General features: G+C 39.2%; 2 protein-coding genes across 6 annotated transcripts in view; one reads left to right on the top strand and one right to left on the bottom strand.

Annotated features, from left to right (window-relative positions):
- Nucleotides 1-4854, top strand: part of SLC25A13 (solute carrier family 25 member 13) — a 240248-nt gene extending 235394 nt beyond the window's left edge. For both annotated transcript variants that reach the window (XM_049893073.1, XM_049893074.1), the window contains 3 exons: nucleotides 3125-3283; nucleotides 3376-3466; nucleotides 3719-4854. In XM_049893073.1, the coding sequence (XP_049749030.1) occupies nucleotides 3125-3283; nucleotides 3376-3466; nucleotides 3719-3905 (437 nt within the window). In that variant the 3' untranslated portion in view covers nucleotides 3906-4854. The remainder of the gene's footprint in view (nucleotides 1-3124; nucleotides 3284-3375; nucleotides 3467-3718) is intronic.
- Nucleotides 4855-23146: 18292 nt separating this feature from the next.
- Nucleotides 23147-26865, bottom strand: part of DYNC1I1 (dynein cytoplasmic 1 intermediate chain 1) — a 325120-nt gene continuing 321401 nt past the window's right edge. For all 4 annotated transcript variants that reach the window (XM_049893292.1, XM_049893295.1, XM_049893293.1 and 1 more), the window contains one exon: nucleotides 23147-24110. In XM_049893292.1, the coding sequence (XP_049749249.1) occupies nucleotides 24000-24110 (111 nt within the window). In that variant the 3' untranslated portion in view covers nucleotides 23147-23999. The remainder of the gene's footprint in view (nucleotides 24111-26865) is intronic.

The following is a 26865-nucleotide window of genomic DNA, read 5'->3' as shown; positions in this document are numbered from 1 at the left end:
ATCTACTCTCCGGCAACTTGTTTCGGTTAATTTAGCAAGACAAGGAATACCTGGGACCACCAGAAACTCATGAAAAACAATAAGGAAACAAGACCAGGAAAATACACCTTCAGGTATGACTCAGCCTCGGTTCTCATTACTTCTCCATTAGTTTTCATAAAGCATCTGCTCCTCTACTTATTAGATACAAAGGTTCATATATTTATATGATTTTTGGATCAAGGTTAAGAGTTTTTCAAATTCCCTTTGATCCTTATCCATATTATCTACTTGATGTGCCTGTCGGCTTCTAAGAGAAGCTTGATAAAGTTTCTCGTTGGCAGTGAGAAGTATCGTGCCCTCTTCACAACGCCCCCTATACCTCCAGCACATCTGATTTCCCAGTTGCCGCGGAGTCAGCCCCGACCCGTGGCAACCCCATGTATGTGAGAGAACTGCTCCATAGGGTTTTCTTTTCTTTTTTTTTTTTTTGAATATTTTATTGTGTTTTAGGTGAAAGTTTACACAACAAATTAGATTCCCATTCAACAATTAATACCCAGATTGTTCTGTAACATTGGTTACAGTGCCTGAAATGTGTCAGCACTGTCACCATTTCCACCCACCTGCCCCATTTCCATCCATCCAGTTCTCCTGCCCCTTCTTGCCTTTTCATCTTTGCTTTTGGGTAAATGTTGACAGTTTGATCTCCTATGGTTGATTATTTAAAGGAACACATTTCTCCGGGGTGTTATCCGTTTATTTCATAGGCCAGTCTGTTTGGCCGAAAGGTGTCCTCCAGGAGTGGCTTCCATACAAGTTAATCCGCAGGGTTTTCAATGGCTGATTTTTCAAAAGTGGATTGCCAGGCCTTTCTTCTGAGACTCCTCTGAGTAGACCCAAACCTCTAACCTTTCAGTTAGTAGCTGAGTGTGTTTATGGTTGTGCCATCCAGGGACCTCCCTCTTGTTTTTAGAAATAGAGAAAACTGAGACTACTTGACCAGCTTTAGAAGACAAACATGATCAGGCAAACTTCCTAGGAGTCTCTCCAACCCTGCCCCGGAAAATCAGCACATTTCTGGTGAACAAGCTCTTTCCAGTGTCTGCTTCCTTGCTGTCCTTGCTCTGGAGCAGCCCAGTGCTGTTCTCCAGGTTAAGTTAGCAATCCCCACACCGACATCTCCTTCCTCCTCTGGGGTACCCAGTTCCTCCTAGACTTTAACAACCATCAACTTAGGAGGGGTGGAAGCTGGAAATGGAGATGATAAGAGGCATGTTCAGGTCACCATATTGCCGACATCATCCAGAACACTGCTTGGTTTTGCCAGACACATTCCTTCTGCCATTTTTATTCCTCTAATTTAATTAGTATGTTTCCCCTCTCCTCATCATCTGCCCTGTATTTTGTCTTCTCTCTTTTTTCATGATAAGGAAATGTTTATGAAAACCACCCTTACTAAAGGAAACTCTTTTATACATTTCATTCATTGTATTTCTTTCACAGTCCCACTCTGACAGGCCTGCCCACTGTTGTGAGGAGGATTTTATCATCTGTATAAAACAGACTGTCTTGCTAATAAACTCTTTCTAAAGTAGGAAATAAAACAATATTAGTAGTGTGAACACAGTGGGTTTCTAAGCATTTTTCCTGTTTCCTTCCATTATGTTGGAGGATAAATTCCTGGCTCCAAGTTAAAATAATCCCTCCAAACTAATAGGAAATTCAGTATGACTTATTCAGTGAAGTGTTGGAAATAAAGTGAGCTTTTCACATGTAAAATTGTGATGCATTTTATAAAAAGTGTTACTTAAGATTAGTTTGAGAAGCTAGGTAAAGACGGAAAAGGAAGAGATACTACTTTAGTGATATAAATGTAAGCAGGTAGTGTGCAGATTGCTCACACACACACATACACACACACTCCCTGTAACTTTAAAGCTGTCTGTTAGAAGGATGAGATGGTAGTTGCTAGCCAGACCATGTTGGTTTGGACAGAAATTCTTACAGAATTATTAAGCCTTAAAAAAAGCAAAGGAGATTTATGCATCTGCATTTGACCAATTTGGTTTGGAATAGATTCATAATGGAAAAGTAATAAAACCATAAGAGACAGTGTCTTCTGAGTACAGTCTCACTTTTAAAAAATCTAAACATGGTCTGCCCCATTTTGGATGAAATGACTGTAGAAAAATTTCCCATTGGTAATTTTGGTAGGATTTTCTTCTTGTTGTTGTTTCTTTTTCATTGATTATTAGCCAGTATAAACTTTAAGTTTTCTGTCAAATATTTTTTCTGGAGATGTCAATCTTAGGAAGAAGGAATCCTAAAGTGTTATCTGTGGGAGTCTGCGTCTTCCCTTCTTGTTACCCCTACTACACACACACACACACACAGTGGCACACAGTGTTGGTTCAGCTATCAGTAAAGTCTTTTTCCTGTGGAACTGGAGAGGTATGGATTGTTGTTTTTTGTTTTTTTTTTCCTGAGGGGGTGGGGTGGTTAAGTGTGAGAGAAGGCTCTCCCTGTGACTGCCAGCAGCCACAGAAAGGCATGAAGAGGAAACGCATAACAAGCATCACCTCTAAAACATTGGAACTAATAACTTTGCGAGTTTCTGATTTCAACAGGGAAAAAAAAAACTGCTCCATGTATTCTCAACTGCTTCCAGTCATGTGGTTGTTGTTAGGTACCCTTAAGTCAATTTCGACTTACAGCAACCCCATGTGACAGTTGAACTGCCCCACCGGGTTTTTAGGCTTTAATCTTTACAGGAACAGATCACCAGGCCTTTCTCTCTTGAAGCAGCTCTGTAAATTCAAACTGCCAACCTTTCAGTGGGCCACCAGGGCTCTTGCTGCAGTGATGGCGTTGATAAATAAATCCTTAGGGATATAAACATAACAAATGAACATTAGGTGCTTGAGGAAAGGGTTGGTGGGGAGTGTGCGTAAGTGTGCTGGAGTGTTTGTCACTCCAGGCAAGATATTCATGGCTGGGTGCCCCATATAGGACAGTGAAATAGCTATTTTATTTCATTTGATTCTTAACTTTCTTTCCCCGACCAGCAGTTCAAAGCACAGTTATTTTTATATAGTGAGAATGTATGTGACCAGACTGAGCTGGTGCTGTGTCTTTCCTGCAGGTATGCCTGCGGCATCTTTAGTGACCCCTGCTGATGTTATCAAGACGAGATTACAGGTGGCTGCCCGGGCTGGCCAAACCACTTACAGCGGAGTTATAGACTGCTTTAGAAAGATACTGCGGGAAGAAGGCCCAAAAGCTTTGTGGAAAGGAGCTGGTGGTATGGAAATAATTTGTTCTTAACTAACCATTTGGTATCATAAATTTTTTAGAAATCTAATTGTATTTGTTATTTCCCCTTTTATTCTGAAGCTCGCGTATTTCGATCCTCACCCCAGTTTGGTGTGACTTTGCTGACTTATGAATTGTTACAGCAATGGTTCTACATTGACTTTGGGGGAATGTGAGTATCATCCTAAATCTGAATTTCTGCTGCTCCATTGTGACTGAGAAAGGCGCATCAACCTATAAGATAGAAAAGATTTATGAAAACATTAGAAACATGTTAATAAGTTCATTTCAAAGAAAAACCCACAAGTGACTAAAATTGAACAATGCCTTTGTTTTGTTTAACAGTTTTGGTAAGTTGTTTGTACCAAGTTAAAAAATAATAATAAAACAAAACTGAGATTCTCACTCTTTTCTCTTCCTTTAGAAAACCCATAGGATCGGAGCCAGTTCCTAAATCCAGGATCACACTGCCTGCTCCCAGTCCTGATCACGTTGGGGGCTACAAATTGGCAGTTGCAACTTTTGCAGGGATTGAAAACAAATTTGGACTTTACCTACCTCTCTTCAAGCCAGCAGCATCTACCTCCAAAGTTATCAGCGGAGGCCCGTAGGAGGCCCAGCAGCAGGAATTGCTGTGGCATTGTTGTTACAACAGTCAAGAACACCTCACCTCGGATTTAAGCAATGTCTCATCCCTTTTACTTCCATCTCTTGTTTAAATTCTAGTTGAGGCTTTTTATAAAGCGAAATCATTCATTTTCTGTGTTTTCTTAACCAGATCATTGTGAAATTATTTATAATTATTCTTCGGGCCTTAGCCTTGTATCTGACATGTGTTAGAATTTGGTCAACACTGCATGATTTGAGGAAAGGAGCAAATAGGAATAGAAATTCAGGCCGTTCTCCTTGGACTGGCATTAGAATCCCAAACAGGCTCCTGAAAGGCAATCATGGTGCTTAGAGCAAAGTGTTTCTTGTATGTTTAAACTGGTAGTAAGCTGAGTACATATTTATAAAAGTAAAAAACACTGGAAGAAATGAAAAAATTATCAGAAATAACCAGCCTGGCTTCAAATCTTATACACACACAAATTCTGTCTCTGGATTATATTATGAAGCTTTTATGTGAAACATGTTTTTTTGTAATGAAAACCACATTGAAGATGTTTAGTAATCGTATTCTGTTACTGGTACCAAGGCTGCTAGGGAAAAGTCTTTGTGCTTTAGGGAAGTACTTTTGGCATTTTATTATATTGACTTAGAAACTGGTGGATGCAGCACTTCTCCTGGATGTGCTAAATTTGGGTAACTGTCCCTGTGATGCATATATGTCTATTATTGCCTATTTCAATAGACACTGTAGAAGAAATGTATTACCCTATTGCAGATACCTGCCCTAATCCCCCTCCTCATAACTGGTACCCATTTGCTATTAAAATCTACTTTATCTTGAATCATGTAAGACAAATATATTCTAATGTAAGTTTTTATTTAATTTCAGGTGCCTTGCATAATGTTCAGAGGCTCATGTGTTTGTGAAGGTGGAAATAAACTTTTTAAAGTCACTAAATTGTTTGCTATTGTGCATGTCATATGGTGAATGACTAACAATTATCATTATTGGATTCCATGTTTTGTCTTGAGTGGGTTTTATTCACACTGGCATGGATATATGCTCATAATCTTTCAAGGTAATGTGTACCGTCATTTTCAATATACCATGATTCAGAGTGAGTAAGGGAAACTACATTTAACCTAAAGTAATATAAAGATTCATTGGAAGTTGGACATGAAAACGGGTATGATGTGGCAGTGTAAATGTTTTCTCACCGTCTCTGGCTCTTGCTCACACCAAAACCATATAACATAGTAATCTGACATAAGCTAATATTTGGTCAGCACTCTAAGTTAAGAGCTCCGCTGCTAACCAAAAGGTCGGCAGTTCAAATCCACCAGCCGCTCCTTGGAAACCTTGTGGGGCAGTTCTACTCTGTCCTATAGGGTCGCTATGAGTCGGAATCAACTCGATGGCAATAGGTATAATTATTTGGAGAAATAAGCTAGTCTTGAACAGAATTTAGGACTCTTCTTCTTAATGCTCCTGAAGAGGCTACTCATCAATCTATTGGTAGTCAGTATGGATGAACATCACATCTCTCATTTTGTTGTATTGTTGTGGCTTGAGTGTTGCTGTGATGCTGGAAGCTATGCCACCGGTATTTCAAATATGAGCAGGGTCACCCATGGTTAATAAATTGGCCAGTGAAAACCTTATGAATAGCAGCAGAACATTGTCTGATACAGTGCCGGAAGATGAGTCCCTCAGGTTGGAAGGCAATCAAAATAGGACTGAGGAAGAGCTGCCTCAGAGTCAACCTTAATGACGTGGATGGAGTAAAGCTTTTGGAACCTTCATTTGCTGATGTGGCAGGACTCAGAGGAAACACCTACAAACATCCATTACACAGTGGCTGCAACAACAGACTCAAACATAGCATCGATTGTGAGCATGATGCAGGAGTGGGAGGTGTTTCACCCTGTTGGGCATGGAGTCACTATGAGTGGGAACTGACTCCATGGCACCTAACAACAATACGAATGAACATTCTGTGTCACCAAAATTCCTTCCATAGGAGAGCTATTGAGAAGACAGTCTCTGTGTTGTTGTATGACATTGAAAGTAACACTTTGGAATTGGAAAGAATTAAATCTCTGGTTTTTATATTTTTTATCTGAACAAAATTTTTGTTATCTTCAGCAGAATGGGACGAATATATGCAAGGCTTCTTCCATGTCTGTTTGGCAAAAACCGATGAGGCAGTCCCATTCCCATTCAATGTGTTAAGTGACAGAAGCCTCTAACTACAAAAAAATATCTAAATTTTCCTCTTACAGAGGCAGGTTATCCAAGAGGTAAGGTAAACATGGTGCTTACCTTGCTTACGAGATCATCTGAACAGTTTCACATTTTTTCACCACATCAAAGATTCTGCTTCTCGATATGACTGGCATCTGTCTCTCTCCCAAATCCATAGCACCTTCCTACAGAGTCGAAGCCTCTTTTTAAATTTACAGTCCCTAGAGGGTGGATGACCCAGTAAGCAATATAAGCATGGGTTACTTGTGCTTACTTACTAATCTATAGTTAGCTGGTGCTTTACTTTGCTTACTGAGTCATCCACCCCTGGTCATAATGCTATAAATATGTCTTAGAAATGTAGGTGGTCTTATAATAACAGCACTCCAGCTTTGGTCTTTGAGTGTGGAGAAAAGTCACTGAGTGTATATCTCTGCATTCCTTTTCTTCACGTGCTTGAAACTTTATAGAAGATCAACTTTCTGTAGTAAAAAATATTGACCAAAATCTCATAAAAGGTGCACTGCCCTGGCAGCTTCTCTAAGAGCTGTTATATTTGATGGGAGAGTGTCTTGGCTTCACTTAGACTTACACGTAGCTGGGGGCGATTCTCTTTAGTACTTAAGAGAGACTGGAGGAGACCAGTGGAGTAAGGGTCACATGTCTGTATTTAAAATCCTTGGCTTACTCTGTTCAGGGGTAGTCAGTGACTTGAGACACTTTGAAGGAGGTCTGATTTCCATCTGAGTTGTGCTCAGTGGGTGGCGGGACTGTGACATCCCTCGAATAGGACTGCAATCACTGCACAGTGAAAACCACGTAAAATTTGTTCTGGGCTTTTCTTCCTGAAGTGACAGCACAATACATCGTCAGTGGTGTGGCTGCTGTTCCTGCAGTCAGCTGTTTCCCTCCTTAACTGAGGGCCAGAAAGACGGGTAGTCCCCACCAGCATGCCTGCCCACCCAAGGGGACCAGCCTTCAACTGCTCTGCCAGCCTGGGTGTCTCAGCTGCCCTTGGTCCACCTCGTGATGCCTGAGGGGTGGGGTGGGGGGAAGGCCTGACTTTAGTAGCAGCTTTTTTTCAGGGAGGGGAAAAAATGTGAAGCTGACCACAAAGTGAACACACTGATTCTTGGGTTCCAGTCGTGGCTGGGTTTCTTGAGGCTGGGTGGCACGCTGTCGCCAGGCTCATGCTACACCTCATAACCCACAACCATTTGCAAAGCTCCCTGGGGTCGCCTTAATCCCAGCAGCCAGGGTTGCACAGGGGAAAATAAGAATTCTGGCATAGAAAGGAGTCATTTAAATGCTTATTGCATTTCAAGCTTCAGTTTTTACTTAGCTAAAATATTTACCATTGCTGGAAAACAATGTTTAAAATTTTGTGCTTATATGTTGTTTAATGGTGTGGCCTATGTAAACCTCAGGATGCTTACATTTTGACAGCCTTCTGGAAATATTTAACAGCACATAACTCTGAGCGGGGAATAGAAACGGGAATAAATTGTGCTTGAAACTGTTTGAAGCCTACTCCTGACTAGGTAACCAGCAAGTCACGTTGAAATTCTTCAGGTAGAGGGAGGGAAATCTTTAGTGATGGAATTTCATCAATCCTGTCTTACGGCCCTGTTTACTGCCCTTCTAGATAAACTCCTAAAAGTTATCTTGAATCTTTTACCACAGAAGCCATGCTTGTGGGGATGAATTTGTATTCTTGCCACTGAACAAAATCCTATTTTAAATTCAGGGTAATCAAATGCTTTCAGGATGTGGATTTTTCCAAAGATTTTTAAAAGACACGTTTCCTGGTCAGGGCAGTGAAATGTTCTCTCCACAAATGGTTCTTCCCATAAAGGAGGTGTGCCTTTCATTTCATCTTTTGGGAGTAACAATCCTCACCAGCGTTCTACCTTCAATATTATGAAGACCACAGGGAGCTCACTGCTTCATTATGAAGTCTGAGGTCTCTAAAAGCATTGTCAGCTCTGTTAGGGGCGGCCTTCAGTTAAAAATCTAGACTGGGCTCCTTGAAGGTAGGGACGGTGTCTTTGATTCTAGTTCTTCAGTGCCTGGAACTTAGTAGGCCCAGGGCTATGTTTTCGAAGGATGGATGGGTGTGTGGAAAATGGATGAATGGAACGATGAATGGATATATGAATTTTGAGAAGTTATTTTTTTCCGATGAGTAATCTCCACTATTTTCCTACTTTACATGACTTCTGCTGCTGCTGGAGTTAAGACCATAACTCCGGTTCTGGAGAATCAGCCTTATTTATTGATTACTTATTTTAGAAGTTATAAATAAATCTTTTATTAAAACAAATACAGCTATTTAAATTTGTTTTTAATCACTGGTAACTTTAAGCCAGGAACTAGCACATAAACTAAAAGATATTTACATTTCCTGGTCATTATTAAAATAAAGCTTTTTTAAAAATAATTGCCTTTGAGAGTAGTGTTACATTAGGTTTGAGGAGTATCATTAAAATAAGTTTTCTTTATCAACGAATGGATTATTTGCAACTCATTCTTTCCATTCATGCGCCCCTCAGAGCGCGGTGGCAAACTTTCCTTTAGAAGCTGCTGAGGAGATCGGGAATGCTCAGAAGGGTTTGTTTTTTAGCAAATGCATTAATTGACTCCCAAAAGGGCCCAAATGGAACACTCTGCTTTCATCTGCTGGGGTAACCTAATAAAATAATGTTTGTTTTTAGAGTCCCGGCTGTTAAGGGGGTTTTGCTCAAGGCAAAACCACAGTCCCCTCGAATAACTTAAAAAAACTTTAGAAGGAAAGTTAAAAAGACACACTAATTGTACTTGTGTGAAGCTTGCTTCTCCTGGGTCACAGACACACCTCCAGCACACTGGTCTGGCCACCAAGGCTCCGGTGTCCAGTGCTGCTTTGATTCCATCGGACTGGCCTCTTCAGAGATGCTTGGTTTTGCAGCAGAACAGTTCTTAAGGTAATTTAAAAATGGACCCTGGCTCTCTGGAAAGACTTGGGCAGGCATGCTATAATCTGTTTCACAAGGTGGGGAAAGGGAAATACAGTTTAATGCATGAAGGCTGATTAAAACACTCTTCCTCATCTCTCCTTACCCCCTCCATCATTTTAAGTCACTTATCCAAGCTCTTACTCCGGTCCATTCACGGGCTGTTTGCAGATGAGAGAGCGGCAAATAATTCTGTCCCCACCAAGGTGTTCTTTTGCCAGTGAAGACTCAAGAAGTATGAGCTATTAGATGCCAGACATGATCTCATTTAATCCCCCCCCCCCATCACCTTAATGGATTAAGGTACTGTTCTGTTCCTCACATTTCAAATGAGGAAAACGAAACACAGGGAGGCTAAGTATCTTGCCCAACGTCTCTCAGCTCTCAAGTGGGGGAGCTAGGATTTGAACACAGGTGTAAGAAGAGCCCACGCCCTGTTTTCTCTCTACTAGGATTGGTGAAAAAAATTCAGTACAGAAAGTTCTCATGCTAGCCCATGATTTCTAATGATCCCCAGTTCTCAGTCTCGGATATATCATTCCTCATTTAGAGTAGAAGGAAAGGTCGTTCTTTGATTCCTTACTAAATAGTAAATGCATTTGCTATCTCAAAAATTCCAGAGCTTGTGGACCTGGTGAATCCTGACAAGCTTTTTGAGGTTCCTCTTCAAACTATTTTACAGCCTCTTAAGGTCAGTACGGAGAGGATTAGGTAAACTTGAAGCATTTGCCCCACGGGTTTGAAATTGGAAGGTAACATGGAAAAAGCAGAGGTAAATTTACAAACTGTTAGAATGTAACACGATATGATGTGAACTGAATTGGGTCATCTTAAAAATCTCTACTATAATTAGAAATGCCGTTCTTCAACAAAAGTTGGAAATAAGAAAACCAAATTAAAAGTAAGTATCTATGGGTATTTGGCTTCAAGGCCTGTCTGGAGGGAGTGGAGACAGCTTACAAAATGTGGGATTTTCTGGAATTAACTCTTGGACATGAAATTTCTGTCACCACTAATGGTGGAAAAGTCTTACTTGATTCCCAACAAGTTTCCGGCTATCCCTAAAGCTAAAGGAGAGGCTATCTACCCTTGCATTTTGCAACCGCCTCCCACATTCATATATAAATGAAAGCAGTTTACTGACTTACCCACACCAAAAGTTACATTTTCTTCCTGGGCAAAAGAAAAAAAAAAAAAAATGTCATATTCTTATTCCTTTCTCAGAAGCGTATATTTCCGAGTGTGAACTTCCATTTTGAAGCAGAATTTACCTACATAGGTTGTATGTCTAGAAATACGCTTAATCAATTTGAGAATAAAACAGAAAGAGAAAAAAAATCGTAAAAATGAATAGAGTGTCAGTGACCTGTGAGACAATATTAATTGGCCACTCCACAGAAGAGCCTACTTTTTATGGTACTCTCTTCATTTGGGCCAGCTCCGGTCTTATAAAAGGCTGACACTCTGTTGTAGTAAAAACAGAAAAATAAAAATTTGAGATGAAAAGTGAAAATTTGTTTTTTTCTTCTGAAGATTGATGTCACTGACAATGTTCATTGAATTGATGGAACTAGAGCTTTCTCCACACCTTCTCTTGAAGAATTTGTCCCTCTTCACTGCGTAATGTGTGCACTTCACTCCTCCTGAGAAGCAGTTCACACTTAATCTGGAACCTCAAGTTACTCTGTGACCATCGCTAATAAAGTTGTTGGTTCCTTTCCTTTCTTTTTATTAGTTTGGCTGTATACGAATGACTGTCAAGAAACAATTCTATCTCTTTTTGATACTTCAGGTTGTTGCTGTGTTGCTCATAGCTAGCCTATAGCATGAAGTAGTACTGCCCCATAGAGTTTCTAAGGCTGTAATCTTTACAGGAGTCCAGCAGTCTCCCCAAATTGAAGAGATGAAGATCAGCGATTAGGGAGGCCACCATATCTAAAATTTGTAAGACAAAGTATCAGACAGGCAGGAGCTGCTTTGAGAGATAGCACTGGAATTTTGATTTCTCAAGCCTTTGGCTGAGTACTGATCTGTGCATTTATGAGAGGAAACTATCTAACACTTGTTAAGAAACCACTAGAAGGGAGGAAACAGAAAAATTCTGTGGCTCCCACAGAGAGGATAATTTATGTTTCCACCAGCCAGAATCGAAAGTCCTTATAATACACAAAACATCAGGTAGAATCCTCACAAGAAGAAAATACAGCCCAGAACAAGGTAAAAAATCAATCAATAGGGACAGACCCAGAAATGACAGATTATGGAACCAGCAACAAGACCATTAGAACAGCTATTATAAATAACCCATATAGTGAAGGAGATGGGGGAAACATGATGTAGAGAGAAATATAAGACATAAAGAAGATCCAGTGAAAATTACAATAAGTGAAATGAAAAATACAATGAATAGGAATAGATTAAACGCTGCAGAAGTAAAGGTCAGGGAACTTGAAGGCATAGCAAAGGACTAATCAAACTGAAGCAGAAAGAGACAAAAAAAATCTTAAAAATAAACAGAGCTTCAGTGACGTGTGAGACAGTATCAAGCAGTGTGGCATATGTATACCTGCGGTTCCACAAAAAAAGAAGGGGAGAAAAAAATATTCAAAGAAATAATAGCTGATCTCTCCAAATTTAAGGAAAACTATACACCCACACATCCATGAAGCTCATTGCACCCTAGCAAAAGAAACTGAAAGAAACGACACCATAGTACTAAAAATGAAATTGATGAATGCTAGTAATAAACAGAAAAATCTTTTAAGCAAACCACAGGGAAAAGAACACTTCACTTACAGAAAAAGATGATAATAAGGGAAGATTTCTAGCTGGAAACTATATAAGGCAGAAACTATATAAAGCGGATAGAGTGACATCTTCAAGTTACTGAAAAAACACTGTCAACCCAGAAATCTATACCCAGCAAAAATATCTTTAAAAAAAAATTAAGGCAAAATAATACAAACAAAAGCAGAGAGAATTCACATTGTTAGTAAACTTGCACTAAAAGAAATGTTAAAGATAGTTCATCAGGAAAAAAAAAAAAAGACACCAGACAGAAATTTGGATCTATATAAAGGAATGAGGTGTTCCAAAATTAAAAATAAATAAGTAAAAAAAAATTTAAATTCTTATTGTTAAGATTTCTTTGAAAGGTATTGAATATTTAAAGCAAAAACAACAGTGATGCGGAACCATTCCCAAAGCCAACTCTTCAGACAGGGCTTAGACTGGACTATAGGATAGAAAATGATACTGATGAGGAGGAGTGAGCTTCTTGGATCACATAGACACATGAGACTATGTGGGCAGCTCCTGTCTGGAGGGGAGACGAGAGGGCAGAGGGGGACAGAAGCTGGCTGAATGGACACAAAAATAGAGGGTGGAAAGAAGGAGTGTGCTGTCTCATAAGGGGAGAGCAACTAGGAGTATATAAAAAACCCACTGCCGTCGAGTCGAGTCCGACTCATAGCGACCCCATAGGACAGAGTAGAACTGCCCCATAGAGTTTCCAGGGAGTGCCTGGCGGATTCAAACTGCTGACCTTTTTTTTGGTTAGCAGCCGTAGCACTTAACCACTATGCCACCAGGGTTTCCCAAGAAGTATATAGTAAGGTGTATATAAATTTTTGCATGAGAGACAGACTTGATTTGTATACCTTCACTTAAAGCACAATAAAAATTAAAAAACAACAACAATGACACGTTGTGAGGTAGACAGAAAATCAGTAGCTATATAGAACACTAGAAAATCGTTATCAAATAATTGACCTAATTTATGTTTGTAGAACACTCCACCCGACAACAGAATACCCATTCTCCTCAAGTGCAAATAGAACTTCACCAAGGTATACAATACTCTTTAACAATTTAGCAATTTAAATCCAGCAACATATAAAAGGGATAATGTGTTTGACCAAATGGGATTCATCACAGGAATGCAACTTAAGTTTAATATTCAAAAACAATCAGTGTAACACACTGATTTTATATATATATATATAGACATGTGATTTAAATTAAATTCATAAAAAGCATTTGATGAAATTCAAAACCTACTTTTAAAAATGTCACAATCCAGAAATAAAAGGAAATATTTTTTTAATAAGATTTTATTGTGCTTTAGGTGAGAGTTTACCCAGCAAATTTGGTTCCCCTTTAACCATTTTTATACAAATTATTCTGTGCCATTGGGTACAGTTTTTACAATGTGTCAGCATTCTTATTAATTCCATTCTGTTTGTTCTGTTTCTATTGATCAGTGAGTGGTTAAGAACTTGGCTACTAACCAAAAGTTCGACAGTTCGAATCCACTAGCCACTCCTTGAAAATTCTATGGAGCAGTTCTACTCCGTCCTGTAGGATTGCTATAAGCCACTGCCATGGCAAAGAGTTTGGGTTTTCTTGTTCAGCTTCCCTTCACCTCCTTGCCTTCTTATCTTTGCTTTCGGTTAAACGTTGACCATTTGATCTCATATACGTAATTATTTCAGGGAGCAAATTATTCAAGGGTGATACTGTTTATTTTATAAGCGAATCTATTATTTGGCTAAAAAGCAACCTGTAGAAATAGCTTCAATTCTAAGTTCAAAGGGTAAAAGGAAGCATTCTTAACCTGACAGTGGGGCATCTACAAAAACCTACAGCAAACATCGTAGTTTATGTGAAAGACTGACAGTCCCAAACACTGCATTAAGGGCAAGAGAAAAGAAACAGATTGACAAACCTTTAGCTAGACTGACCAAAAAAAAGAAGACTTGAATTATTAAAGTCAGGAATAAAAGAGGGGACATTACTATTGACCACACATAATGCAAAGAATTACAAGAAATTACTATGGACAATCGTATGCCAAGAAGTCATGTGACCCAGATGAAATAGACAAATTACAAAACTGAATCCAGAAGAAATATAAAATCTGAATAGATGTATTAGAAGTAAAGAGATTGAGTTAGTAATCAAAAAACTTCCAACAAAGAAAAGTTCAGGACATGATAGCTTTACTGGTGAATTCTACCAAACGTTTAAAGAATTAACAACACTTTTCAAATTCTTCCAAAAAATAGAAAATCAAATAACACTTCATACCTTATTCTGTGAGACCAGTATTACCTTCCTACCAAAATCCGATAAAGACATCGCACAAACAAGTCAATATCCCTTATGAAAATAGATGCAAATCTTCAGGAAAGTACTAGCAAATAAATTGAGTATACAAAGAATTATACACCACAACCAAGAGAAATTTATCCTAACAATGCAAGGATAGGTCAACATACAAAAATACAATTTCAACATGCAAAACTCATAGTAGAATAAAGGGGAAAAAAGATCCATGATCATCTCCACAGACACAGGAAAACTATTTGACAAAATCCGACATTCTTTCATGATAAAAACACTCAGCAAACTAGGAATAAAAAGAAACTTTCTCAGTCTGATAAAGGGCATCTACCCACAGCTAATGTTGTGCTTAATGGTGAAAGACTAAAGGCATTCTCCCCTAAGATCAGGAATGAGACAAACGTGTCTGCTCTCACTGTTTTTATTCAGCATTGTACTGGAGGTTCTAGCTGGGGCAATTAGGCAAGAAAAAGAAATAAAAGGCATCCAAATCAGAAAGAATTTGGATGCTTTTTTTTGTGTTTCAAGTTAGAAAGGAAGTGTTGGCAAGTGAATTGGTAACTCTCATACATAATTGGTGGTACTGTAAATTGACAGCTTGAAAAAAGAAAAACTGTAAAACATGTTGAGTTAGAAAGCACATTTAAGAAAAATATACACAGAATGAATTGATGTTTGTAAATTTTAAAACATAAAGAGCCCCGGTGGCACAATGTTAAGCACTTGGCTGCTAATCAAAAGGTCAGCAGTTCAAACCTACTAGCCACTCTGAGGGAGAAAAGACCTGGCAAATTGCTCCCATAAAGATTATAGCCTAAGAAACCCTATAGGGCAGTTCTATTTTATCACACAGGGTCACTATGAGTTGGCATAAACTCAATGGCACACAGCAAGAACAACATTCAATATTGTACTGGAAGTTCTAGCCAAAACAATTAAACCTGTTGCCTTTGAGTCAATGCTGACTCATAGCAACCCTACAGGACAGAGTAGAACTGACCCATAGGGTTTCCAAGGAGCAGCTGGTGTATTCAAACTGCTAAGCATTTGGTTAGCAGCCGGGTTCTTAACCACTGTGCACTGGGCCCAGTCAGAACAATAGTCAAATAATAATAATAAATAAATAAAATAAACAATAAAATGCATCCAAATCAGAAAGGAAGAAGTAAAACTACCTCTATTTTCAGATGAAATGATCCTACATATATAGAAAATCTGACTAAATCTATGAGAAATCTACCAGAGCTAATAAACGAATTCAGCAAATTTTCAGGGTACAAGATCAACACACAAAAATCAGTCTGGTTTTATACATCAGAAATGAGCCATCTGAAAAAGAAATTAAGAAACAAATCTTTTTACAAGAGCATCTAAAAGAATAAGCTATCTAGGAATGAATTTAACAAAGGAGGAGAAAGGCTTTTACACTGAAAACAAAACATTGCTGAAAGAAACTGAAGAAGACCTAAATAAAAGATTTTCCATGTTCACGTTTCAAGGAGCAGCTGGTGGATTCAAGCTGCTAACCTTTCAATTAGTAGCCCAATGCTTAACCACTGCACCACCAGGGCTTAAAACTGTTAAGATGTCAATATTACCCAAAGTGATTGACAGATTCAACGCAATTCTGATCAAACCTCCAACAGCCTTTTTTGGAAAAGCCAATCCTCAAATTCATATGGAATTGCAAGGGGTCCTGAATAGCCAAAAACAATCTTGGGGGAAAAAAAAAAGTAGGAGGACTAACACTTCCCAATTATGGTAATCAAAACAGTGTGGTACTGGTGTAAAGATAGATACATAGAATTTATTCAGTGGAATAAAATTGAGAGTCCAGAAATAAAGCTGTACATTTATGGTCAATTGATTTTCAATAAGAGTGCCAAGTCAATTCAATGGGAAAAGAATAGTCGTTTTAGAATTTCCACATGCAAAAGAATGAAGTTGGACCCCTACCTCACAGCATATATATGAGAATTAAGACAGATCAATGACCTAAATATAAGAACTAAAATCATGAAACTCTTAAAAGAAAACATAGGGGTAAAATTTCAAGACCTTGTTTTTGACAACAAATTCTTTGGTATGACACCAAAAGCACAAACAACAAAAGAAAAATAGATTAATGGAACTTCATCAAAATTTAAAACTTTTGTGCACCAAAGGACTTTATTAACAAAATTAATAGACAACCTACAGAATAGAAGAAAATATTTGATAACTGTAACTGATAAGGGTTTAGTATTAGAATATATAAAGAACTCCTACACCTCAACAACAAAAAGACAATCCAATTAAAGATGGTCAAAGAACTTGACTAGACATTTCTACAAAGAAGATATACAAATGGCCAATAAGCACATAAAAAGATGCTCAACATCATTAGTCATTAGGAAAATGCAAATTCAAGCTTCAGTGAGATACCTCTTCACACCCAGCAGGATGGCCACAACAAGATAGTTGGCCCAAACCCAACCCACTGCCATGGTGTTGATTCGGACACATAACAACCCTATAAGACAGAGTACAACTGCCCCGTAGGGTTTCCAAGGACTCCTGGTGGATTTGAACTGCCAACCTTTTGGTTAGCAGGGTTTCCGAAATAGTTGGCAAGGATATACAAATATTGAAAACCTCAGACATACAAGAATACTTATTGTATGATTTCATGTATATGAAGTTCAAGAACAAGTAAGACTAATCTATATCGATAGCAATCAGAACAGTGGTTGACAGAAAGGGCCAAGAGAAATGTTCTGTACCTTGTTTTGTGTGATGGTTACACGAGTGTACACAATTGTCAAAACTTGTTGAACTTAACCTTAATTTCTGTGCATTTTATTATATGTAAATTGTATTTCAGTAAAATACAAAAATTATTTCTCTCATTTTAGTTATATGATATTTTCATAAGTATGCTATGCTAATTTTTTTTTTTTTTTTACAGCAACATCTAAAAAAATTGGCATAGCAGCACTTATGAAAATACCTCGTGGAAGGAGGGTGCAGTTGGCAAACACACATGGAAGCCATGCATTATTTGGGTAAAAATACCGTAATAAAAAGTATAAAATAAAATGTTCAATTGTCTCTCTTTTTCAGTACTCTCTATCAACTGATGAGGAAACAGAAGTTTTAAAGCTCATTTTCTGTTGTTGTCATTGCTTTTTTAAACTATGGCCTCTTCATGTTAACACTGACCTTAGGCCTTTTGGGAGACTGTTACTCTCACGGATGAAAAATTAATTGAAAAATCAGCCAGAGAAATTACCTTAATTATATTAAAGGGTGGAATTTTAAAATATGGGCATGCAAGCTTTATACACTCAATGGTTTCAGCATTCTAAATAGAAGAAACAATGAAAAGGCCTTATGGTTGGATGTCCTTGGCGTGTTAAAGGAAGAGTGAGAAGACCAGAGTAGTTGGAGAGGATAAATCAAGATTAATGGGATAAAAGTTGTGAGACTAATTAGGGTCAGATTTATATGTGGAACGCTACGAAGACTGACTTTTATGCCAAGTAATGTGGAAAGCCATTGGTGTGTTTTGTTCTGTTTGAAATTTTTGTTGTGGTGAAATCTATATGACAAACATTAGCCATTTCAACCATTTTTACCTGTACAGTTCAGTGACATTAGTTATGTTCACCATGTTGTACAACAATCACCATTATCTGTTTCCAAATTTTTCTTCACTTTTAACACAAACTCAGTGCCCCTTAATCAATAACTCCCCTATTTTTCTCTTTTATTTGCCTCTGGTAACCATTAACAAACTTTGGTGTCTACATTGATGTTGTTGTTAGCTGCTGTCAGTCAGCCTCAGTTAATGGTGGCCCCATGTACAAGGGAACAAAATGCTGCCTGATCCTGCACCATCCCCATGATTGCAAATCAAACTGTTGTAATCTGTAGGGTTTCCATTGGGTGATTTTTGGAAGTAGATTGCCAGACCTTTCTTCGGTCTTAGTCTGGAAGCTCCAGGGAAAATGTTTAGCACCTTAGCAACATGCAAACCTCGACTGACAGATGGAGGGCAGCTGCTCATGAGGTACACAGCTAGGAATCAAACTCAGGTCTCTTGCAACGAAGGCAAGGACTCTACCACTGAACCGCTAATGCCCTGCTTGGTCTCTATTTTTTGCCTATTCTGGATATTTCTTATAAGTGAGATCATACAATAGTTGTCCTTTTGTGTCTGATCCATTTCATTCAGTATAACGTTTTAAAGGTTCATCAATTTCATACCATGTATCAGACCTTCCTTTCTCTTTATGGTCAAATAGTATTCCATTGTATGGATAGACTACATTTTGTTTATCCGTTCATATATTGATGGGTATTTGGGTTGTTTCCACCTTTGGCTATAGTGAATAATGCTGCAATGAACACTGGTGTACAAGCCTCTGTTTGAGTCCTTGCTTTCAAGTCCTTTGAGTATATACCTAAGAGTGGAATTGCTTGGTCACATGGTAATTCTATGTTTAACTTTTTGAGGAATAACATTGTTTTCCACAGTGGCTGCACCGTTTTACAATCCTACCAGCAAATGGATGAGGGTTCCAATTTCTTTACATCCCCACCAACACTTGTTATTTTGTGTTTTTCTGATAATAGCCATCATAGTGGTGGTGAAGTAGTATCTCATTGTGGTTTTGATTTGCATATCCCTAGTGACTAATGGGAGTCCTGGTGGCGTAGTGGTAAAGAGCTCAGCTGCTAAGCAAAAGGTTGGCAGTTCAAATCCTCCAGCCCTATAGGGAAGTTCTACTCTATCCTACAGGGTCGCTATGAATTGGAACCGACTCAACAGCACCTAACAACAATGACTGACATTGAGCATCATTTCATATGCTTACTGTGCATTCATATATCTTCTTTCATGAAATGTCTATTCAAGTCCTTTGCCCATTTTTTAATTGGGTTGTCTTTTTGTTGTTGCCATTTGTGTGTTTGGAGCTGAAGAGCTGTTCATTCTTACAGCACCATTCAGGTGGCCATATTGTGAAGAGATTGAAGGGGTCAAATATAAAAGTAGCACCACTCAGGAGGCTATTGCAAGAATTCATGGGCAAGGCGATGATGGCTTGGGCTTGAATGGTAATATGTATATATATTAGTCTAGACACTTTTTCTTCTACACAAAGTAGATGGCTAGGTGTACAACTCATACTATCTTTCAAGGTCACCCCTGAATGTGGCTATAATACAGGGGACAACCATTTTCAATTTCCACCTACGTACTGAGCCAACCCACCTGTAAGCCTGGTTGTGACTTTTTCCTCCTCTTTTAGCTGGTCACACAAGTCACACAAGACCCTCCCTCCTCCATACAACCATAGTTGCAAGCTTGGGGGAGGGGTATTCATGCAATTCTGCAGGATGATGCAGGGCTTCTAGGTTACTGGCTCATGCAACTTGTTCTTTTCCCCTGGTCCTGCTCAGGCTCAATTCCAGATATACAATTTCCATTTTATGAGGGATTTCTCCTGAGTCTGTCCAACTTTTTGACTTAGCGGAGTTGACAGTACCCAATACATGATGGGCTCTTTTGATGCATGATCACTTCATATTCCATGATGAAGAGCTCCATCTCTACAAGGATCTAGTAACATGCCAGGAGACCTTTCTCAAAAGGCATGTAATTCTTTCCTATAGAAGGCATGCCCTTCCTCCAGAATTCCATGGACTAGTATTGTAATGGGAAATCATCTATACCACATCTTTTCCCACTGTTGACATCTCCAAAACCACAGCATCTGTTGGTTGTATGGCCAAGCCTCTTGTACTGCAGTTTGGACCTGCTGCAAAATCCTTTCCTGTTCTGTGTACCACTAAAAGCCTTGCATGCCACCTACTATACAGATCAGAACAGTACTCCTAGATGTGGAATTTATTGCCTTCAGAACCTAGAGAGACCTACCAAGTGCTATGCTTCTTTCTCTCTGCTGGGGCATCAAGCTTTGGTAATTTGTCTTTTCCTTTGAAAGGGATATCTTGGCATGTTTCTAACCACTGGATTTCTAAAAACTCTACTGAAGTAGCAGGTTACCACATCTTCATATATTTATCTCCCACCTTCTGTAGTGCATATATCTTACTAAGACTTCCAGTGCACTAGTTAACATGCTTATCTTGCTCAATCAGGTAATGCCATCGATGTAATGAATCAGCGTAATATTTTGTGGGATGCTCAGGCTGTCCAGACCTCTTAGGAGTATGATAAAGCACAAGAGAGCTCTGAGACAAAACTGAAAATGAGTAGTGTTGTTCCTCCTAGGTGAATGCAAACTGTTTCTGACATTCTTCTGTAATGTGGAAAGGAAAATAATGCATTTGTCAAATCAGTGGCTGCATACCATATACCTGAGGCTTTCTGCTCCCACATCTTGATACAACAGCGTCAATTAGAGCTCCTCTTGGTTGTGTTTGCAGTCTCTTCAGCTAGTCTCCAAGATCCATTTAGGTTATAAGGGGCCAGACTGGTGTATTAGATGAAGATATTGTAAGGACCACCACTCTGTATCATTTAGGCTCTTGATGGTGGCACTAATCTGTGCCATCCCACAGCCCTACCCAGGATGTGATATTGTTTTGATTTACTATGTGGGCAAGGGGAGGTGGGGTTGGGCAGTGTTATGGGTTGAATTGTATCCCCCCAAAATATGTGTTGGAATCTTAACCCTTATACATGTGGACGTAATCCCATTTAGGACTAGGGTATTCTTTGTTCTGTTAATGAGGCCATATCAATGCAGGGCATGGCTTGAACCTAATCACTCTTGAGATATAAAAAGAGAAAATTAGGCACAGAAGCAAGAAAGTACAAATGGAGGAAAGGCAGATGCCACATGAAGATCGCCAAGGAAGCAAGGAACGCTGAGAAGAATGCCGGAAAAGCTGAGGCAAGGATTTTCTCCCAAACTGGGCACAGCGGACTAAGCCAGTGGCCTGAATTCAGAACTTCTAGCCTCCTAAATTGTGAGAAAATAAATTTGTTTTTGAAAGCCCCCACTATAGGGTTGCTATGAGTCAGAACCAACTCGACGGCAGTGGGTTTTCCACTTGGGATATTTCTTGTACAGCAGCACTTGGTAACTAACAGGCGGTTTCAGAGATTTCTATTTGGCCTTCCCTATTTTTATTATGATAGTTTTTACTCTACAGGCCAGCAAACCAATGCCAATTACATCAATTCTAATTGAACACTCAGTGATTGGAGATAAGACCACTGTGTTGTTCCATGTCCCAATGAGCTCACTGTGACTGTAGACTTTAGTAAGGACACCATTATATTACCTGGTTACCATTAGCCCCCACTCTAACAGGGGGACTATGAGGGAAACTTTAGGTTTCAATCGGGGGAACTCAGAACCTGTATCCTATAGTCCTCCAAGTGTTTGGATTTTCTCATATTCTACCTTGTATGCTCACCTGAATAAATGGGCATAAATTCTTTTGGGGAACTACTGAGGGAATCATCACAATATATATTTTCCATGGTATCCTTCCTCTTATGGACCCAGTCACGTCTTCAGTCAATGGGTTCTGGATCTGAAAATTGGATCAGGTCTGGGTAGTGAGGAAAGGACCATGACTTTTTATTGGGATAACTGCCTTCATTCTCCTGCTCCTCCATTCCTGCCTTCATGTTTTAGTTATAGATGTTAAGCAACACCCTTCTTGGGTTTTTTTTTCTATTTTGCCTCGAATGATGCCACATTCTACTAAGCATTTCTATAACTTCCTATGGTTAAACCCTCCTTGGCTGCCCTTCTAACGTAGCTGACCGTTATAGTAATTGTGGCCTCCTGGTTTCTGGCAGGAAAGTGCCATCACCTACCCACAATTACTCCGGGGTCTCATCATCCCCATAGATATTAACAAGCCCTGCTCTGTGATTGCCTTCCCTACCATCATCCCAGCCTTGCAGAGGAAGCCATGAAACTTTCTAGCGATGCTTACGACTTTCTCAAGCTCGTTCTTAATAGACTTGTTGAAGAATATGTACTCTGGGTACTCCTGTGAAACAAGGATTGCTTTTAAACCTATTTCAGACTCTTAACTTTTTATCTTTAAAATTTTAAATCTCTGCTTACAAAGAATTTCAATATCTAGATACTACTGGGCAAAAAAGTGTATCACTATTTTTAAAATAAAAGGAATCTTATAGTTCAAGGATGTCCCTATCAACGAAGCACCAAAAGAAATTCCTTTCCTAAAAAGCCAAAAGCCTGCCTTCAAGTATTTTTCATGACTCAACCACTATTTATTTTAATTCTCTCTAGGCATGAAATGACCACTTGAAATAGATTATTAAAGTTGTTTATAGACATATTTTTTAGTCCAATAGTAATAAACATCATTTTTCTGGTGTGAATAAAAAAATGAAATGGGTAGAACATTTGGTATTTGTTCATCTTAAGCTGTTTTTCTTACTCCAGTGTTTGATATAGTTTTTGGGCAAAGGCGGTTCTGGTGAAGGAGACAAGAGAGAGCGTTCCAAAGAACCATGTATGTTTCCACATAAAAATAAAACTTGGAGTCTTGGTTTAAGTCTAGCCAGGCCGGATGCCTATAAATTCATTGTCAATCTTGAACATGGCTGTAGATTCCCTGGGATTAATGTGCTCAGCTGCTAACCACAAGGCTGGTGGTTTGAGTCTGCTCAGAGGTGCCTCGGACGAAAGCTCTGGGGATCTACGTACAAAAAATCAGCCATCGAAAACCCTATGGAACATAGTTCTGCTCTGACACACCTGGGTTCTCCATGGATCAGAGTAGGCTCAACAGCAACTCCTTTTTTAGTATGGTCATAATGTATCTCCCCTGCCCCCATCTCAGCGGAATTCTGAGTCAGGCTTTCCCCAGGCAAAGGATTTACCCACCCTGGTGCAGGCCTGGTTTGGAACACTTTATTGGCAATATGAGTGTCATATTTAGGAACCACAGACTTTTGTCGGACTGTATTTGCTTGAATGACAAGTATCAATTGTCAACTATATTTGAAATATTGTTAAAGTACCTAGAAATAATAGGCATTAAAAATCCTTCCTTTCACGGCAGCAGACCTTTAAAGATTTCATGTCCTCAGTGGAACTGGCATACTGTAATTGTTATTTGGAACTTAATGTAACCTCAACTGCAGCAGAGAGACAATGCGGTCCTCTCATTATGCACATGCTCTAGGATCGTTTATTTTAATGCTTTCAAATAAATACATTCCATGCAGCACACCACAATAAATAAGGAGCAGCAACGTTCTTATAGTAAATCCGTTCATAATGTGAGTCACCATGTGAAACACCACATCTCAAGTCTTTGGCCCTGTCCCATATCACGAAGCACACCACATCTGCACCTAATCATATCTGGCTTCATATGGATTTAATAGGACTATGCCATAAGTGCATGTAAGCACAAAGTTAACCAGAGGTTTCCAGCTATTAAATGCAGCTAGTAAGTAGTTAAAAGGCAACAATTAAACCCATAAAGGTCCCCCCTCCCATTTTTGAGACAGAAAAGATAGAAATGTTCTGGCGAGTTTCAGGTGGAGAGCACAGCGGGATAGATTTGGAACACTTGGAGCAAGGCTGGCACCACGTGGCACCCAAAATGTCATGGCAGTACTGATACTGAATGGACACTGAATACAAGCAGATGAGAGGACTGTGAATGCTGGGCTCCAGGGCTGGGAACCAGCGGACTGGAGCAGTGGCGGCTGGTTTCCTCTAGGCAGCTAACTCAACGGTGCCTTCCTCCTCGCTATCGGCTCTGTTAGCGCGAATCTCCATGAGGGTCCTGGCGAATCGGGTCCACTCATCGGTGTGGGGAACTGCAAGCTGCAAAGCAAATCAATAGAGAGGTGATGAATAAAACCAAACCCACTGCCGTCAAGTAGAATGTGACTCACAGCAGCCCTATGAGACAGAGTAGAACTTCCCCATAGAGTTTCCAAGGAGCGGCTGGTGGATTCGAACTGACAACCTTTTGGTTAGCTGCAAAGCTCTTAACCACCGTGCCACCAGGGCTCCATGGTGAACAGGATAGTATCTTTCACATCTGAAAGCCTGCATGCTCCTCACAAAGGAGACTTGGACTATAAACAAGATACTCTTCTTCCTTGAATCAGCTAGGTCCCCAGAAGTGTTGCTCTTAAACTAACAACATAAGAGAACAGACCAGTGTGGCTCTCGGAAGCGAAGTCACTGATGGAATTTACAAAACTTTTACCACTTATGTGTAAACTACCTAATTATTAGCAGCCATGTTAAAGTGCTCTTAGTAAGGAAAATTCCTAAGGCCAGACTTGAAAATGAACACAGCAAGTAAAAACTGCAACATTGACTTAAGGATTCTGAAATAACTCTTGTTATTTTTCTTTCTAGTCAAGGCTATTGATTCTAAAGTGTTTATCTAAAGTGTTGTTAATGTGCCCATATACACAGCAAGTGTATACTTTACATCTGCAAAGAAATCTTACTAATTTGAGATAATAATTGGGCCTTTTCAGCAAGATCTTTTACGCTGGTACCTATGAATAATCATAGCAGTAGCTAACACCAAGGGTTCTGTTCTAAATACTTTACATGTATTAATTCATCCCACAAAAGTCCTATATAAAGTAATATTACTATTTCCATCTTACAGAAGAAACAATTGATACATAGAAAGATTAAATAATCTTACAAAAGTGGCACAACTAGCAAACGTCAGTGCCTGTGTAACCTGGTTCTGGTATTTGCATCCTTAGCCGGTATGCCATACTCATTTGCCAAAAAAAGGGATTTATAAAATATCCCAAATAATATCTTTTGTGCATAATTCAATGAGGAGGAAATCAACCCCACTCCCAATATGAATTACCTGTATGAATTTTCATTAGCGGTTTTTAAATGATTTCTTCATGTAGCATCTAAAAATGAATTGTTTAAAGATATTATGCAAGTGTTTGGAATAGAAAAGAGAATTATTTGAAGGTGAGACACATAACTGAGTAGAAGTCTGAACGGTTTTCACACAGAACAAAATCAGTGTAGACTTGAGAGGTATTTTCTGGAAGGATTACCCTATAAGATGGTGAAATCCATCTATAGGTACTAGTGATACAAACGCTATTCACATAGTCCATAAATATTAAGAACCACATTCATCCCAATCAATATACATTTTTAAAAATAAAAATATAAAGCAAATAAATCTAAGCTTTGTTAACAATTCTACAGCTGGAAAATTACCCACTACTCAGAGCCAAATGGCTAGAACTTTAAATTTGTATTAAACCAAAACCAAACCCAGTACCATCGAGTCGATTCCGGCTCATAGCGACGCTATGGGACAGAGTAGAACTGCCCCACAGAGTTTCCAAAGAGCGCCTGGTGGATTTGAACTGCTGCCCCTTTGGTTAGCAGCCATAGCACTTAACCACTACACCTGCAGGGTTTCCATTACAAGGCATAATATTGCCAGATACTATCTGTCCAAGACTGGTTATTGGAGGGTGGCATTGTCATTCTACAAAGTAAACGCACAGACTAGTGTTCTAGTAACCAAAACCAAACAAACATATTGCTGTCAAGTCGATTCTGACTCATAGCGACCCTACAGGACAGAGTAGAATTGCCCCATAGAGTTTCCAAGGAGAGCCTGGTGGATTCCAACTGTTGACCTTTTGGTTAGCAGCTGTATCTCTTAACCACTAAGCCACCGGGGTTTCCAGAACTGCCCTATAAGCTACATCTTTCTCCCGCAGAGCAGCTGCTGGGTTCAAACTGCTGACCTTTTTGGTTAGTGGTAAGCACTTTGTCACTGTGTCACCAGGGCTCCCCAAACTCATTGCTGCCAAGTCAATTCCAACTCATAGTGACTAAAGTTAAATGTTTCAAGAATGTAATTCTGGAAATGGTGTACAGATGGGGGAAGTAACTTCTTAGACTTGTTTTGGGAAACAGTACCAGTGGCACAGTGGCTAAGAGTTTGGCTGCTAGCCAAAACGTCGGCAGTTTGAACCCACCAGCCGCTCCTTGGAAACCCTATGAGGCAGTTATACTCTGTCCTAGAGGGCCGCTATGAGTCGGAAATGACTGGATGGCAAAGGGTTTTTTTTTTTTTTTTTTTTTTGGTTAGTACCCATAAGAATTCTCATTTAGTCATCTGAATGAGTTTTTCAGTGGTTAAATATTTCCCTAGTTATTGAAATGAATCCAAGTATCTTTTTAGGCAACGACACAAGTTCTCAATAGTATCGGATGATGCTGTTACCGCTTTGCTCAATTCACTTTCTCTACTTTGAGCTCTTTTCTGATACCCCACTATTCTTCACTTTTCTCTTCAATCTTAGAAAATACTGCACTTGGGAAATGAGGCCCCCAAAGATACAAAAGAGCCGACAAAAAGCATAAAGCAGCAAACGACTGGCTTCCTCCTCTGAGCTCTGACAAGTCCATCCAAAAAGTACACACAACAGAAGCCCAGGAAGAGACCCAAGTAAAATTACAAAAGCCCAATCATGATACCACCCTTATAACTTACGGATATAACACTATTATCTTTTTCTTATATAAGGTAAGACTCAAACTAAAGCACCCTATAACTTTG

Source organism: Elephas maximus, chromosome 8 (assembly GCF_024166365.1).
Source record: "Elephas maximus indicus isolate mEleMax1 chromosome 8, mEleMax1 primary haplotype, whole genome shotgun sequence".
Classification (NCBI taxonomy): domain Eukaryota; kingdom Metazoa; phylum Chordata; class Mammalia; order Proboscidea; family Elephantidae; genus Elephas; species Elephas maximus.
Note: the sequence above shows the minus strand (reverse complement) of the source record. Positions and strands in the feature narration are given on the sequence as shown.